Raw genomic sequence first — 16,011 nt, forward strand, 5'->3', positions numbered from 1 at the left:
GAAGTAATCTTTGGATACTGCCCAAGAGGTGTCATCCAGTGTTACTGCATGTTCTACCAGAATAAGTTTCAGAGCACTTTTCTTTACTTCTTCTCCTCATTTTCTAAATACTATACTGCATAAACAAGGTATTTTTAGATACAATTAGTTTCATTACAAACTCTCCTGTTTAAGAGTTTAAAACAGCATTAAAATATATATATTTTTTTTTACAATTCTCAAGTTTCTAAGAGGTACACTTATTTTTTCTGTTTGTTTCCCCCTTGTTTTTGTCAGGAACTAACTAGGCTACATTCAAGACAAATGGGAGAAATACCAGGCTCTCAATGATCCCAGATTTTTACAGTTTAATTGCAAACTCTCCCCCTAAAACGAAGTGCAAATATCACCAGAAATACTGAGAAAAGCTGCAGCATAATGAAGCATTTTAGCCTGTAACATTCACAAAATAAGGCAGCAAAACCCTGGTGGGACTGATTAAGGACTCTTGATTAGGCAAAAGCTTTTAATTACGATATGATAATTACGTAAGTACGATTTGCGTCTGTTAGTTACTTTGGTTACATTACCTTCCACAATCAGTCCACAGTCATTCCAAATCAGTAAAATGCCTATGTAAAACTAAATGGGGAAATACATAAATTCTTTATTATAAAAGGCTGTGCTGGATAAGAAGGCGTTTCACTCTGGCTCCTTCCGAGTGCTGCGTATTCAGGAGAAACTAACAGCAGTAAAGTTAATTCAATTTACTGTCTACTGTGTGCATGAATGAAGTAAGTATCCTGTACTAAACGTTTTTATTGCCTTAACCCCTTAAATGGTCAGGACCTGCCGGCAGGGCCAAAGTTTTATTACACACTTCCATAAGCTAAGAATAGCTGAACCAGGTTGCACTGAAGTCCCTGCAGTTACTGAATAATACGGCTTAGTATGTAATAAGTCTAGGATTTTAAGGGGTCAAATATGCATCATGGTAATCTGCGTGCAGGAATGAGAGGGGGTATGCAGCAGGAAGTTTAATGTCTGAGGGGTACAGGACTGCAAAAAGTTCAGGAATCACTACTGTAGAGGATGTATTTTTCCAGTATGTCCAATTCAGCAAATAAACAGTACCTGTGCATTACGATGTGCAGAGGTGTGTTCTCTGTAGAGGATGTGTACTTATTGTCACTTAGGAAATCAACAGAATGTGATTTGAGCAGGGGTGTTCAAACTTTTGCATGTGACTGTGTCTGTTGTCTGTAAAAGTGCAGGGTCAGGTGTGCCTCAGCGGTCATGCATGTTGTAAAACACGGGTGAGTTACTGAAAGATGGCTCTGAATGCGTGTTTGTGTGTTTTGGAGTTCAGACGACATGACTCAGTCACAGAGCATGCAAGTTTCCACAGGTTTTTCCCCCTCTCCATTTCTCCATCCCTCCTCCTCTCTGCCTCTCTTTCTCCTACTGACGTCACAGCTGCAGCTTTGTGGATAGCACTGTGGCTATGGCAACACGCGTCTTGTAAAGTCCACTTGCAGCCCGCATAAAAACATAGGACATCCCTGCTGTGCTGCTACATCTGTCAGTAGTGCCAGCCCAGTCCTGCACTTTTTAAATACTAAAGAGCAGTGAAGCGTATTCATCAGGGACTGGCGCTTCACAAGTGGCTTCTCAGTAAGATTTTATGTGGTTTCTGACACTGCATGACATCTATAAAAAAGGCCAAACATACAAATGAAATTCAGCCATTATGGCGGCTGTGACTACTTCTTTTAGCTATGCAACTTTTTGCACATTTTCTTTTTGCTGAACCGTCACTTTAAAAGCAGCAAGGTTATCTACATACTTTGTTTAGCTACAATTACAAAAGACATGTCTGCCATGAGCAACTGCGGGTTTTACAGAAAAACAGCAGAGTCAGTCTGAGCCACACAGCTGATAAAGCATGTGATCACCAGCCTCTCAGCTCAGTGAGGAGTAACAGAAACTCTCCTAGAGGCAGCTGAAAGAGCCTCAGCAAAGAAAGGGATCAAATGCAACATAATCTGAAGCACAATTTCCTTTCTATTCCCTAGGTCACAGTGAATCAATGGAACAGTGCATCTTCACAATGAAAAAAGACTAAATTTAGAATGTAAAAAGGAAGGAAGAAGTAGTATTCCAGCAATACAGCAATCCCCACTCCTTTACAGAAGGATGGAAAACAGGACTCACTTTTTCTTGGCCTCCTCATACTGCCAGTTGAGCCTGATTTTGTCAACTAACGGTGATGATTCCTGGGAACCAAACTGAAAAGACAAGTTTGCAAATTACAAAATGGATCCTGCAATGAGTCACAGTCAGAGGTCATTATTATTATAATTATAGTAGCTGCAAAGCTAATATCTCCAGTCAGTATATTTCTCAATGCTGCCTGAAGAAATGTTTAACAAAGGCAATACTGTCTCTTGATTTCTTAGAATAAAACAAGGAACAGAGTGGAAGTAGAAATTGTAAGAGTGTCATCCATAATTGGAGCAGGAAGAAATTATATTAAAATTAAACAATTTTATTAATACAGTGGTTCTAAAAGCTCATAACACTTTTACATGGTAAAACTTGCTGTATACAGAAAATGATCAGTAGTTTTTTTACATAACTGATTGACTATATAACTGTTTTGTATGCATTTAGATGATGTATTTAGTTTTATTTTTCTAAATGTAATTTTCTTCCCTATTGTAAGGCATAACAGCACCTGGGTTCAAGTACAATGTATACAAGCAATGCACAAAAACATACCAGTTACAGTTAAACATTTCTTTAGGTTTCTTTACGCTCATTAGGAAACCATTTCCTTTAGTATTTTAGAAAGTTCAGTGACCAGGCTGGGCTTCCACTTTGGTTTTTCAAGACGGTCTTTTCAAACAGTAATGAGGTCAGGGCAATGGTAACTACAGCCCAGTGCTCCTGACCTCACATTTTGGCCACTAAAATTGCAAAGACTGAGAGGCCACTTGGAGTTTTGCCTACTTATTCCCTTTTTTGGATTGGACATGAAACTAATCAGAAAAATCAGATTTTGTTGCAACTCTATAACTGCAACCATTGCGACAGCTAATCATAAATGCTGTTCTACTGGCTGAAGTTTGCTAATATTATTCTATAAAATAAGGTGTAAACTGGGGAGAGTCAGTAGCTAAGTAACATCTAGTAAAATAACCTACGATGACATCAGGTGCATCAGCTTCAAAGAGGGGGACCACCAGGGTCACCACAATGGCAATGTTCTTTAATAATGTAAATTATTAACAAATATTTCCTTTTTCAAAGCATCACCTGATTTTTTTTGTACTGAAGCATGCTTCTTAATTGTAAATACAACGCACATAAGATAATGTTTCTATTATTCTGGCCACAAATCCTTAATTTTGGTCACAGGATTACTTGGCTTGGTGGCCCAAGTGGCTAGTGCAATTTTTTTTTTATCTGTCTTGGCTTGACTGAGATGTATAAACATATTCCAAAGTACTGATTCTGGAAGAATGCTATGTCCACAAAATCCCAGTTGAAAACGAATAAACCAACCTCCCCAATCAGGTCCGTCTGGCAGCCAGCGTCTGTGTACTGCTGCATGCTGCAGGAGTCGCTCAGAGCTCCTGCACTGTTGGCCACCTCATTTATGGAGTCACCAATGGAAAGGCTGTGGAAATTCACGGTCAACTTTGCCAGGCTCTGAGACACACAGACCAGCAGAGAAAAGACAAAGAAATACGTGAAAGACTGATTACATTTGTCAATAAATACAAATTAATTAATACCAGCATAGAATTAGGTTAAACAGAGGTGCTATGCTGTGTCATTTTAAAACACGTTTTTAAAAAAACACACAAACTAAATATACCAGAATAAAATATTTGCCACATGGTGGCAGTATGGAGCAGGTCATGAGTGGAAAGGAACTGTGCAGCTCGGACTTAAACAATAAACAGTGAAGCGGCCGGAAAGTGCCTGTGGGAAGGACACCATGAAAGAGCCAAACTCCTGAGCACGGCTAACAAGCCAAAATCTGTAAGCCAACATCACAGGACCCATCTCTCCTCCACCTAAATAAGCAGTCAGGCAAACGTCTGGGAAAAAGGGGTGCCTGTGCTGAAAAAGCAGCTGACCTGGATGAGGTCCTGCCTCTCCTTCTCGCCTGAGCTGATAGCCTTCTTAATGCTGCGCAGTTCATTGAAGATAGCCTGTGCCTCGTCCAGCTTGTAGTTGGTCTGACTGCTGGACATCTTCCGGTCAATTCTATAAAGGGAAACACAAACACACATCACAGTCATAAATTAACTCAAATAAATAAATAAATAAATAAATAAAATGTACCTTTCCTATTGATCAGCAGTGGTTAGCTGGTACTAAGTATGATAATGTATATTTTACACTCTCCTATACACTTAATGAGCACTTTGTTAGTATACCTACACTGCATCCACACTCACTGTCCATTTTATCAGCCCACGCGCTTTGTAGTTCTACAGTTACAGTTACAGAGACTGTTGTCCATCTGTTTCTCTACATACTTTGTTAGCCCCCTTTTACCCTGTTTATCAATGGTCATGACCCCCACAGGACCCCTACAGAGCAGGTACTATTTGGGTGGTGGATCATTCTTAGGTTGTGTGTTAGTGTGTGTTGCATTGGTATGAGTGGATCAGACAGCAACGCTGCTGGAGTTTTTAAACAACTCAGAGTCACTGCTGGACTGAGAATAGTCCACCGACCAAAAATATTCAGCCAACAGCGTCCAGTGACCACTGATGAAGGACTAGAGGATGACTAACAAACTGCGCAGCAACAGATGAGCTATCGTCTCTGACTTTACATCTCCAGGGTGGACCAACAAGGTTGAGTGGACAGTGAGTGGACATTCCAGCACCACTGATGGTTTGGTCTTTAACATAAAACTCTGATGACTTAACTATTCATCAAAATAACAGGTTCAATATTCAATTACTAATATAATCAACAGTAATTGTCCTAAGCATACACAAAAAAATTTAATTCATGATGAATTTTATTCATTCGTTTACACACACACACACACACACACACACACACATACACACACTTATTCAACAGTGACTGTCCTCACATGCCCACATTTTTCTCTCTTAATCCTTGTCTTTACCTAACTAAATCATTTGTGTCTAAATGTTTAAGTACACAGACTCCTTAACATAGTTTAAAAGGACCTTTCGCCACACCCAATCACAGAGTTAAAGGACAATCAAGTTAACGTGTCTTTAAGTTAAATAGGGTGTTACTCCACTTAAGTGTTATTTTCACACATTGACTGAGGGCCATGATGTACAGAGAAAACACATAATAAACAACAGCAGAGTGTCCATGTCTGAAAGGAGAAGATCAAGACTAAGCATGATGTTATAGAAGAGATTCTTAAACCTGGCGGCACTTTAGGTAGGAAAGTGTAAAAGTTAAACAACACTGAAGGGTCTTTGCCCACTGTGTCAGACAGACAGCTTAACCATTTAGCCACTTTGGAATAATATTGTTTTAACTTAGTGTGGCCTCTGGTCTCAAAGGCATAATAATTAGGCAAGTGAAACTGGAGCTAGCCCTGCTTAAGCCACTCGTCGTGGAATGTCTGCCTTCTCAAAGCACCAGAGCGTCCACATGCACACCCGTACTCACTCATCCTCCTGCATGAGTGTTATGTCTGAAATGTTGTTCTGAGTAACAGAATGCCACTCCTAGAGCCATGCAGAAAACCAGGCTACTCACTCTAAACATGCATTGGATTTCAACACCTCTAGTACAGAGCTTACACCTCCATTTCTCTTTATTTGTGCAATGAAGTAGTTTAGATATTGTGATTAACAACCCATTTTTTGATCCTACTGAAATGGTACAGAAAACAGAAGAAGTTTTACTAAAACCTCATTGGGGAGCAAGTCAGTGACATAAAAGCATGACCACAGCCAGAAACAGTCACATCACTGTGAGCTCCATTCTCATACACAAAGATAAGAATCAACAAGCCATTCCTTCACACTTAAACCAGCTACTCTAATATACTTTAATCTGACAGCAAACATTTAAACTTCTGAAAAAATACCTTAGACACGCTGTCAACAATTGAAGTTCATTATGCAGGTTTTTACTGAACCAACAGAGAGTTAAAGAGAGAGAGTTAAAGAGAGAGAGAGAGAGAGAGAGAGAGAGAGAGAGAGAGAGAGAGAGAGAGAGTTAAAGATAGAGAGAGAGAGACAGAGACAGAGAGACTGAGACATTCTGCACAAGCAGGGCTTTGTTTCCCCTCTAACCTCCAGCCTCCACATGCAGCCCTGCCCTGCCGGCGCATGGCCCACTCCCTGTCTGCCCACTTCCCCGCACCGGCCGCCCCACCCAACCCACCAACTCACACACCTCCAAGCAGCCAGCCCACTCCACCCATCACACTGAACAAGCCTGCGAGCAGCCACAGCAGAAACCGGGGGTAGCCAGCGCTCACTTACCAGTTCATTAATAATCAATACAATTATTATACAATAGCAAGGTTTGACCACACAATCTGATTGGCTGAAAAGTATTCAACCTGATCTGAATTTTCCCCCTACTACAACAACGGTCACTTGGCAAACCACTTGGAATTACTTTTGCTAACACTTGGGAGCTTCTTTGCTTTACTTTTTTCTTTACTTTGCCAAACTGTTGTATAAAAGCAACAGTATGAGGTCATACGTTATCATGAATGACATCACAGCTGTGAAGAATTGACATAATTTTCCCATTACCCCAGATTTAGTCAATCAGTCAAGACATATTTTGTGATGTCTGCTTGCTTAGTTTTGCACTGGAGCGAAAAGGCTAATGCAGCCAACATACACAGATACCATGTTTATTGTACCCATATCATTATGCAAACTGCATGCCTGAATCACGCGTACACAGTTGCCTGAAACAGGGTTGAGTTCTCAAATAGTCTCCAACAGACCTGCTTATGCGTCCTGGTTCAGTCAAAAACAGACCCAGCGTATGCTGCAAAGCTAAAAAACAACAGCAGCAGCCATTGTAAAGTCTGGCATTCGTGCAAAGTTTTGTCCTCCTTGTGTTTGCAGTGGAAGGGGTTAAGCCAGTTCGCTCATTATAATTCTAGCTTACAAGCCCCGCCACTCTCATTAGGAGGAAAACAACCTGTCTGTCACATTAGACACAGTCCGACCACAGCAAAGGGAAAAACAGCATCGTGTCTACAGCCAGCGGCGACACTGCAGACACTGCAGCTAAAACCACCCGTCTGATTTGATATTCAGACACATAAAGCTCTTTCTTTCCTCTTTCTCGCCCCACAGAACACTGCAAAACCTGCACTGACATCTCGTTTACAGGGCTGTCACTCTCTGACATCACTTTCAGCGGGATTTCCCCACTGTAGTCCTGTGTGTTTGGATGGTTGTGATGTAGTGTGAGGAATAATTAGTGATTCTATTGCTAATTGAAGTGATTTTGAGCTGTACACAAGCCCCAGGGTGAAAAACTATGAGGATGACTTGGGTGAAATAAAGGAGGGAGTGGGACATGACTTTCCATCTACAAGGTGTACCTATAAGGTAGATGTGTCTAATAGAGTGGACAGTGAATGGACACAACATTTAAAAACTCCAGCAGCACTGCTGTGTCTGATCTACTTTAGCCACACACTATTATGCCCCCACAACGTCAGCGTCACTGCAGTGCTAAGATTGCTCCACCACTCAAATACTATCTGCTCTGTGGGGGTCCTGACCACTGAACAACAGCATAAAAGGGGGCTAACAATGTATACAGAGAAACAGATGGACTACAATCTGTTCAGAACTACAAAGTGTGCCTATATGGTAAGTGGAACTGATAAATCAGACAAAGTGTGTCAGTGCAAGGATGTGTGTGTGTGTGTGTGTGTGTGTATGTATATATATATATATATATATATGTATATATATATATATATATATATATATATACACACACACACACATATATTTATATACACATATATAAGCAGAGCACTATAGGAAATGGCCAAATTTTGCTCAAACAGCCAGTTTAATAAGTGAACTCGCAGCTATAGCAGTAGTCATTACGCTAAACAGCGAGTCACCTCTGACTTTCAATGGAGCATTCTATTTGATTTCAAATTATTTAAATAGGCAACTGAAACTCAGGTTTGGCATTTCAGAGCTAATAAATGTTATGTTATAACCTTGCCTAATAAAATGTATTGGTACTAATGTGTTCCTGGTGTTCACACCGTGTGAGCTACGGATATAATAAATTAATATATGAATGAACGAATGAAAGAATGAATGAATGAACAAATAAGGCCATGGGCCAATTTGGCTGTAGAGAGTTCAGAATCCCATGAAAAAGCCATAAACATTCAGTACATTGCTAATTTATTGTCACTGTCCAAAAAAAAAACCCTACTTTTTTCATAAAGGTGCCATTTTGGAGAGACAATTTGGAGATTTCCTTTGGAGAGCAACGATATGTAGATAAATGACAGAAACAGATAAAAACATGCTTGAGTGTACACATCTCTTTACACATTTTTGCCCGTTTACATAGTCACTGTTAGTGGTTTCATTGCTTTTTCATTAGTTGTTAACAATTCAGGTCAAATCTGAATCAGAGAGAGAAAGACAGAGAAAGAAACCAGGCAGGGCGCCTCCATCTTCTATCTTCCTGAAGCTCTGAGAGCTGAGCTGCTATTCTGGGAGCCACTCGAGTTGTGTTCTATCTAAGAGATAAGCGCTCTCACTGGGACGCAGGAAGAAGCAAGGAATTTGCTGCCAGATATCTCTGTGTTTTTCAAACTGCTTTCAAGCACTTTTTGTCCCTCCACCCTCCCTCCCCTTCTCTCTCTCTCTCTTTCCTGCCTTGGCTCTCTGCACTCCACTGGTGCATCCTCTTCCTGAGGTGGAGTCTCCTTTTCCAGAACACAACTTCTCTCTCTCTCGAACACACACAGACACAGAGGTGTGTGTCTCCTCAAATATCCCCTTCCTCAAAAAACACACACATTCAAGACTACAAGGAAAAAAAAAACAACTACCACCTGCTGGTGTTCATCCAAAACATAGCATCTAAATGCTGTTCCACTACAGCTTCATGTGAAGACCATTCACAAAAGGGGGGACACAAAACAAACAACAAAAACCCCCAGGAATTTTTAAGTGGGCCTTTTCCACTGCAGCTATTTTAAGAGAGTCCTCTACTACGCAGTAAATGTTTGGTTTGCTGCTTCACTGAACTGAATAATACTTACAATTACATCATTAAATAAATTTGAACTGCTCTGGTGAGCTGCATTATTTGAAACTGGTCTGAATCACATTGTATGTAGCGAGAGCGTGAGGGGAAAAGGGGCCTGTTTGGACTAGTCGTGGTCTATGACTGTTAGTGCCATAATCACACAGCACTCGGGGACTGCTACATAAACAGTGCCACATTTAGCCACACTGAATGATGGGATATGTTCAGTGTTTTCCATATGGAACATATATGGCGTTTGTGCTGTGTATAAGAGAAATGATAGCCTGGGATGAAAAGGTCAGCAGTCATTAGAGGAGAAAATCAACATGTTTTAGCCTTTTGACTGGGATGGACAACAGCAGTATGTGTACAGCAATCAGAGCAGCCTTTGTCTACAACAATGGACAAAAAGTGGACAAAATATAGCCTTCAAGCTACCACAGTTTCTAGCTATACAACATACTTATGATGGATAACAGTACATCATACAGTGTCAGAAACTACATAAGCAGGTCTACTGGAAATTACTGCAACACTCAACATGGTTTGACAGGCACAGAGTTTGCACAATGCTAACATGAAGGCTAGAAGCTTACATTACTTGTGGGCTATATCATCTTTGTAGCTCTAGTGCAAAACAGAACAAGAACCCAGTATTGTACAACAAAGTAAGTCTTGGCTGATGAACTACTCAATTCTTCATTGAACCACTGCTTTAAATGCTCAGAGTGGGGGATGCTCCTTTGTGGAGATTTGTTATCACAGTCCAGGACTGCACAGACTGATAACGAAAGCCTTAAATCTTGCCAAGGTCAACGTACAAACTTGCAAGAGACACTGTAGACTCGCACATCACAAAACACAGATACAGACATGCTCACAACAGAGGAAACCTGATACAAACTGGAGACTAAAAACTCATGGAAACAGAAAAATGGAAGGAACAGATTGAGTCTCCAAACAAAAGCATGGAGGAAAGATAAATTTAACACAGGACTTGTTTTGAGTTCTGTATAAAACTCACTCTTGTAGGGTCTCTACTCCCATTTCCTTGTACTGCAGCTCCTGCCTCATCTGGGCCAGCTCCTGTTTGAGTCTACAGAGCTGTGAACACAAGAGAGATTGACATTACAACTCACACACAGGTTTGCTTTCACATAAATTCGGTGTGTGGGATAATACAATTTTACTATATGTATTATATATGAAGGGCTTCTTTCCAAAATGCAAGGAGGAATTTCAGAGACATCAAAATCTCTGCACAATTCAATTGTTAAGATGCAAAGTTATTCAGAAGGTTTTGATGTGAAATGGTTTCTTTACAGTGGTGGTGATGGGAACCACCACTGCACAAATGCAAATGCAGCCATTTTATTTACTATCCAAAACCACCATGGTTTTCAATGTTATGTTGAGATGGTAAAATAGAGGTATATCTGGGACAAAATGCTTTCTTTAGGGACTATTTTGCCTTACAATGCTCTACATTTTGGACCAAAATATTCCCATAACAATGTTTCAGGTATCAGGCAGAGTACTCAACCATTTATGCAATAACTTTCTGTAAGGCTCTCTATAATGGAGCATATCAAACCATTCTGAATGACTTTTCTTACATCTTAAATGCTTAATTATGCAAGAATTTTGAAGCATCGGCCAAATTCTCCTTTGAATGCCACCTTCATTATTTTTTTTTCCATGATCTATATTGTTGGGAGTAGGGCTTTAGACATACAAGTAATATCAATGCAATGTTATGATTAATACCATCTTTATTACTCAAATAATAACATGTTTTGACAAAGTGCATTAAATGTCAGCTGTGATTCTTGTCAAATCTGTTCTTGGTAGAAATGGATAGACAGCATTTTGGAAAGAAACTTTTCAAAAACAGCATTGTGCAAAAGTCTTAGGCAGCCTATCTCAGCTGTGTTGCAGCTAGCAAACGCTCAGAATAACAACATAACATCAGAATAAATACAAATAAACAAATACAGCAAAATGTAACAGGTTTATTATTTTTAAAAGATTTTATTTGATGGTTAAAATACAGTTAGAACACCACAAGTTTGGCTTTTGACTTAAATTAGGATTCAATTCCACATTCAATAGATTTAATTTAATGATGGACTGATCAGCTAAATTAGGTGCTGAATGGTCACCAGAAGTACTGTGCTTACTCAGTGCTCTGGAAATGGTTGAGAGAACACACTGACAATCAAATCTCAATTAACTGTTTATTTATTTGTATACATTCTGATTTTAGTGTTTTTTTTTGTGTTCACTCTTTGCCATTATTACAGCTTCCAGTCTTTCCAGGAGACTTAATTTCAGTTTTTCAAAGAAATCTGCAAGGGTATTTTTCCACACCTCCAAAATTCAGCCTTGGAGATTGGTTTCATTTCTGCTTCTCACGATCCAAGTAATCTCAAACACATTCAACGATACTGAGGTCTGGACTGCTCTGAGAATATCAGCAGCTGCTTTGTTTTGCCAATTTGATTTGCCAGTTTACTTCTTTTTTATCTATTTTCTTTTCTCAGTAACAGCTTCTTGACAGCTACACATCCTTTCAGACTCATAGTGTTGAGCTGTCTTCTTGCAGTGGAAGGATGGACAGAAACTCCTGTGGATTTTTTCAGATGTGTGGAGCTTGATATTCCCCTCTCTCTCAAATATGAAAGCGGTGAAAGTACTGTTTATCTGATGGTGACAGTTTTGGTGGTCTACCAGGGCTTGTTTTGGTTTTCCCTTGACTTATATATTGACAATATATATCATTACTGTGATAAATTGTGTCACAACACAGTACAATGTGCTTTTCTGAAAATATTATGGATATCGTCAGTATTTGCACTGACCAACTGCATGTTTCATTATAAACAGAGCAAAATTAGTCCTGTGTAAGTGGATTTAATGCAACACATTATGGCAAATATTGAATACAAATTCTTGTGTTCATAGTTTTTTTTTAGTATTTTTAAAAAAAAAATGTAGCATTACTGGTTTCTTTTTTTCTCTGTTACAAGCGATCAGAAGTCTGAAAAAATAAATATTGTGACATATCATGTATCACAATATTTATATCATCACTGTCCACTGAAGGTTAAGAAATTTTTTTTCTGTTGTCTTTTCTAAAGTTGTCATTTTGGAAATATGAGGTTTTGTCACGCCAGTGAGAATATGTGAAGTAGGCCTTCCTCAATGAAGTCTACTCATGAAAAAAGAAAAAAACAAAAACAGCTGAGTCATCAGTGAACAGCAAGGTCTCACACCAACACCCCCAATCCACACACACACACACACACAGGAACAGGAAAAGGTCCTGCCCACACACACCACCCTGTAAAACACATTCCAATACCACCACGCCACTTCAGCTTCAGCTCATTTTCCTGAGAGCAACTCAATTTAATAAAGCACAGATCAAAGTAGGAAAATTTCCAAGTGAAACAGCTACTGTAACTCTTTGATATTGATTGTGTAACATGTTTCTCTCATAATGTGAGTAATATGCACTGAAATTAACTCATCTTAACTGCTGTCGTAACAAAACCTCATATCCACGCAAAGGACAGTTCTTAAATTTAATATTATGTTAATTTAACAAGATTTTAGTCCAAGAAATTTAGGACCAAAAAAAAACCAACTGAAAGAAGTTGAGTTATGGGGAAGTGATATGATGGCGACAATATGAAAGCAGCAATCTCAATCTCTCTCTACACCACAGCACAGCGCACAGCATGTCCTGCTGAGTCTGCTAACCCTAACCAAGCCTCATCGCATTCCTAAAGGTGCCCCTGACATGCACACAGCGCACACATCAGGGGCCCCAACGTCTCCCCAAACAGGCCCCTCCTAGGCATGACGTCCAAGGCATTGTTCTCAGAGGATAATGACTTACCCGCTCACGCCTACAGGCGATTTCCGCTTTGATTTGGTCAGGGTCATATTTTGCATTTGAAGAAGAGCCAGAGTGAGCTGCAAGAGAGAGACAGGGAGAGAGAGAAAGAGAGATGGGGAGAGAGAGGAAGAGAACATGAATGAAAGAATGCAGGCAATGAAACCCAACTCCACTCTGCTCCAGTGGTCTCAGGCCTGAAGAGAACAGAGGAAAAAGTGGGGGATACAGTGTCGCCACGGTTGAGGAGTGTTAGTGAGCGGCCTTTCATCTCCTCTATCTATCCCTCACTTTCTCCCTTCATGCTTTCTCTTCAACTCGCTTGGCATTCCACTATGCACTTTTGTCATGCTCTTCAAATGACATTTTTGTCCATGGTAATCGAGGACAAAATCAATTTCCAGAATTACTGGCATCCTTGATAGCAACAAACAAAAAAAAAAAATGAATAAAGCAGCACATGATTAGGACGATCCTATTAATATATTTATTCAAAAAACAACACCAAAATAACTGATGCTGTGAAAGCATGATAAGAATTTTCGAATAAATTTTGCTTATGAGTTGTTCTGTGATCCTCCTCAATTTCCTATGGAAGAAGGATAAAAAAAAGAAAGAAAAAAAAAAGGAAAAAGTCATATTCTTCCATCATTCTTCACCAGAACAAAAAAAAAAGTTTGTTAACATAAATCAGATAATGGATAAAACGTGTGGAATATTAAATATACTCACCAATACTAATACAATAAACAAAAATGTGGTCTAGAAATCATAAACACATGTACTTCAGCCAAGAATAGGTTCAAAATGATTCTTACTGCCATGTAAAGTATATAAATATAAGACCAATAATTATTTTAAGTAAATTACCATGTTTTTGTCTTTTTTCAAAGGGGAGAAAAATCACTGGTTTGACTCTGGATGTCTGAGTGTATCAAAGTTATTTGTTCTGCTTTAATACAGATACAGGTTTATGAAAGGCATCTACAACGCTGATCTAGCATGGGTTTAAAATTAGGATGGCACAAGTACTCAAGTAAAAAAAGAGGCAGTGATGGCAAATATAAATATTTGATACGTGTGTATTAAAAAGCTTTGTCATACTGTACATAATGTAAGCAGGATTATTCAGTAAGGGAAAAGAAGGGATGTGAGACAAGAACTGGTGAATGAAAAAAGAGAACGAGGGCAAGCGGAAAAGGAGGAGGGAAGAGGAAAAAGGAGGGGTCATTCGGAGAGAGAGAGTCCAGTGAAGAGGAGGGAGAAGGAAAGAGAGGAAGGGTGGAGGTCAGGGAAACAGAGGTGAGGAAAGGGACGGGGTTAAAAGCTGCTCCTAATTCAAACAACTCACAATAGCACTGCGCCTGTGTGTGTGTGTGTGTTTAAACACCATCAATCAAAGGTTTGGAATCACCTAGTCATATACACACACACACATATATATACCCATTTATATATATATATATATATATATATATATATATATATATAAAAAAAATACATATATAATTATAAAAAATACATAATATATAATTATTATTTATAGTTAATCTTACATATATATTTTTTATGCAACACCATTAAATAAAAAAAATACACTACACACCTATTTACAACTATTTTTATCCAGTTATCTGATTTGTAATTTTGAAATATGCAGCATTCTAGATATCGATTTTACTATAACTTCAATTAAGATGCTATACAGCTTTCTCTGACATTATGGAACAATCCACAGTTCTGTCCATTATTCTAGATATCAACAATTTTCATTTTTCTGAAGCTTTCTAGCTCTGAAACCTCTGAAGTCACACAAGATGAGCATATTAGAATCATTCTGTAGATTTATCTGCAACCACATGAATATCGCCAACAGAGCAGCGCTGCCTGGAGCAGTGGAGGGTTAGGTGTCTTGCCCAAGGGCACAACCAAGCACACCCACTTAGTCCCGGGATTCAAACCTGCAACTCTTTGGCAGTTTTGGCTCATGTCTGCTACCACTAGGCCGCCGTTACAGTAGATTTAACATTTGAAATCCAATTTATTTGAAAAGTGGGAATCAATTCTTGAGGTAGATAACTAAAAAATACTATAAATAGAACATATTTATTTATATTATTTAGCATTTCATAACTTCTTGATGCTCCTGAAAAACTTTCAGTTTACACTGTACAAGTTATTACTGGATAAAATAACAGCAATTATTATTATGACAAGTGATTCCAAACTTTTGAACAGTAGCGTAAATGTGCCCGTCACTCACTGTGCTAGTGTGTGAATGTCTATGAGTGTGTGTGTCCTCACAGCTGGTGATGGAGCGGTTATCGTCTTGGTTGAGCTGGTTGAAAAGCTGCATCTCCTGCTGGGCAAGCTCCAGCCTCTGCTGCTTGATCAGGTACATCTCCTTCTTGGCATTGAGAGCCTCCTGCGCCACCACCAGATACTCCTTCAGCATACGCTCCTGCTCCTGCCGCCATTGTGTCCGTGGGTTCTCTATCTGGGTAGTTTCTAAGGGGAGAACAGCACCAGTCTCACCATGCTTGAAAAGCCCAGTATTCACAAGTTCAGCAGTCCTATCTGAATACATTGTATCAGTTCTCTTCTGTGGACTTCAGTGGAAGGCAAAACACAATCAACCCTGCACCCTCACATCTCTGCAACTCTTTGATTTGCTAGAAGAAAAAGACTTGTATTTGAAGCATGCTTTCTCTCCCCCATATTGCCTGAGCCCTGGCAAATTAGTCACCTGAGAGCAAGCTAATGACTAAAATTATTTAGCCAATTTGGAACGAAATAGTTCCAAACTAAAGTGTAAACAGCCTTTTCTTTTACAACATACTTTA

General features: G+C 39.3%; 1 protein-coding gene across 2 annotated transcripts in view; it reads right to left on the reverse strand.

Annotated features, from left to right (window-relative positions):
• wwc3 (WWC family member 3) overlaps positions 1 to 16,011 on the reverse strand; it is a 62,618-nt gene that overhangs the window by 16,349 nt on the left and 30,258 nt on the right. For both annotated transcript variants that reach the window (XM_036570264.1, XM_036570263.1), the window contains exons 3-8: positions 15,473 to 15,676; positions 13,172 to 13,248; positions 10,292 to 10,371; positions 4,128 to 4,257; positions 3,547 to 3,693; positions 2,194 to 2,267 (exon numbers count right to left, since the gene is read on the reverse strand). In XM_036570264.1, coding sequence (XP_036426157.1) covers positions 2,194 to 2,267; positions 3,547 to 3,693; positions 4,128 to 4,257; positions 10,292 to 10,371; positions 13,172 to 13,248; positions 15,473 to 15,676 — 712 coding nt within the window. The remainder of the gene's footprint in view (positions 1 to 2,193; positions 2,268 to 3,546; positions 3,694 to 4,127; positions 4,258 to 10,291; positions 10,372 to 13,171; positions 13,249 to 15,472; positions 15,677 to 16,011) is intronic.

Source organism: Colossoma macropomum, unplaced genomic scaffold, assembly GCF_904425465.1.
Source record: "Colossoma macropomum unplaced genomic scaffold, Colossoma_macropomum, whole genome shotgun sequence".
Classification (NCBI taxonomy): domain Eukaryota; kingdom Metazoa; phylum Chordata; class Actinopteri; order Characiformes; family Serrasalmidae; genus Colossoma; species Colossoma macropomum.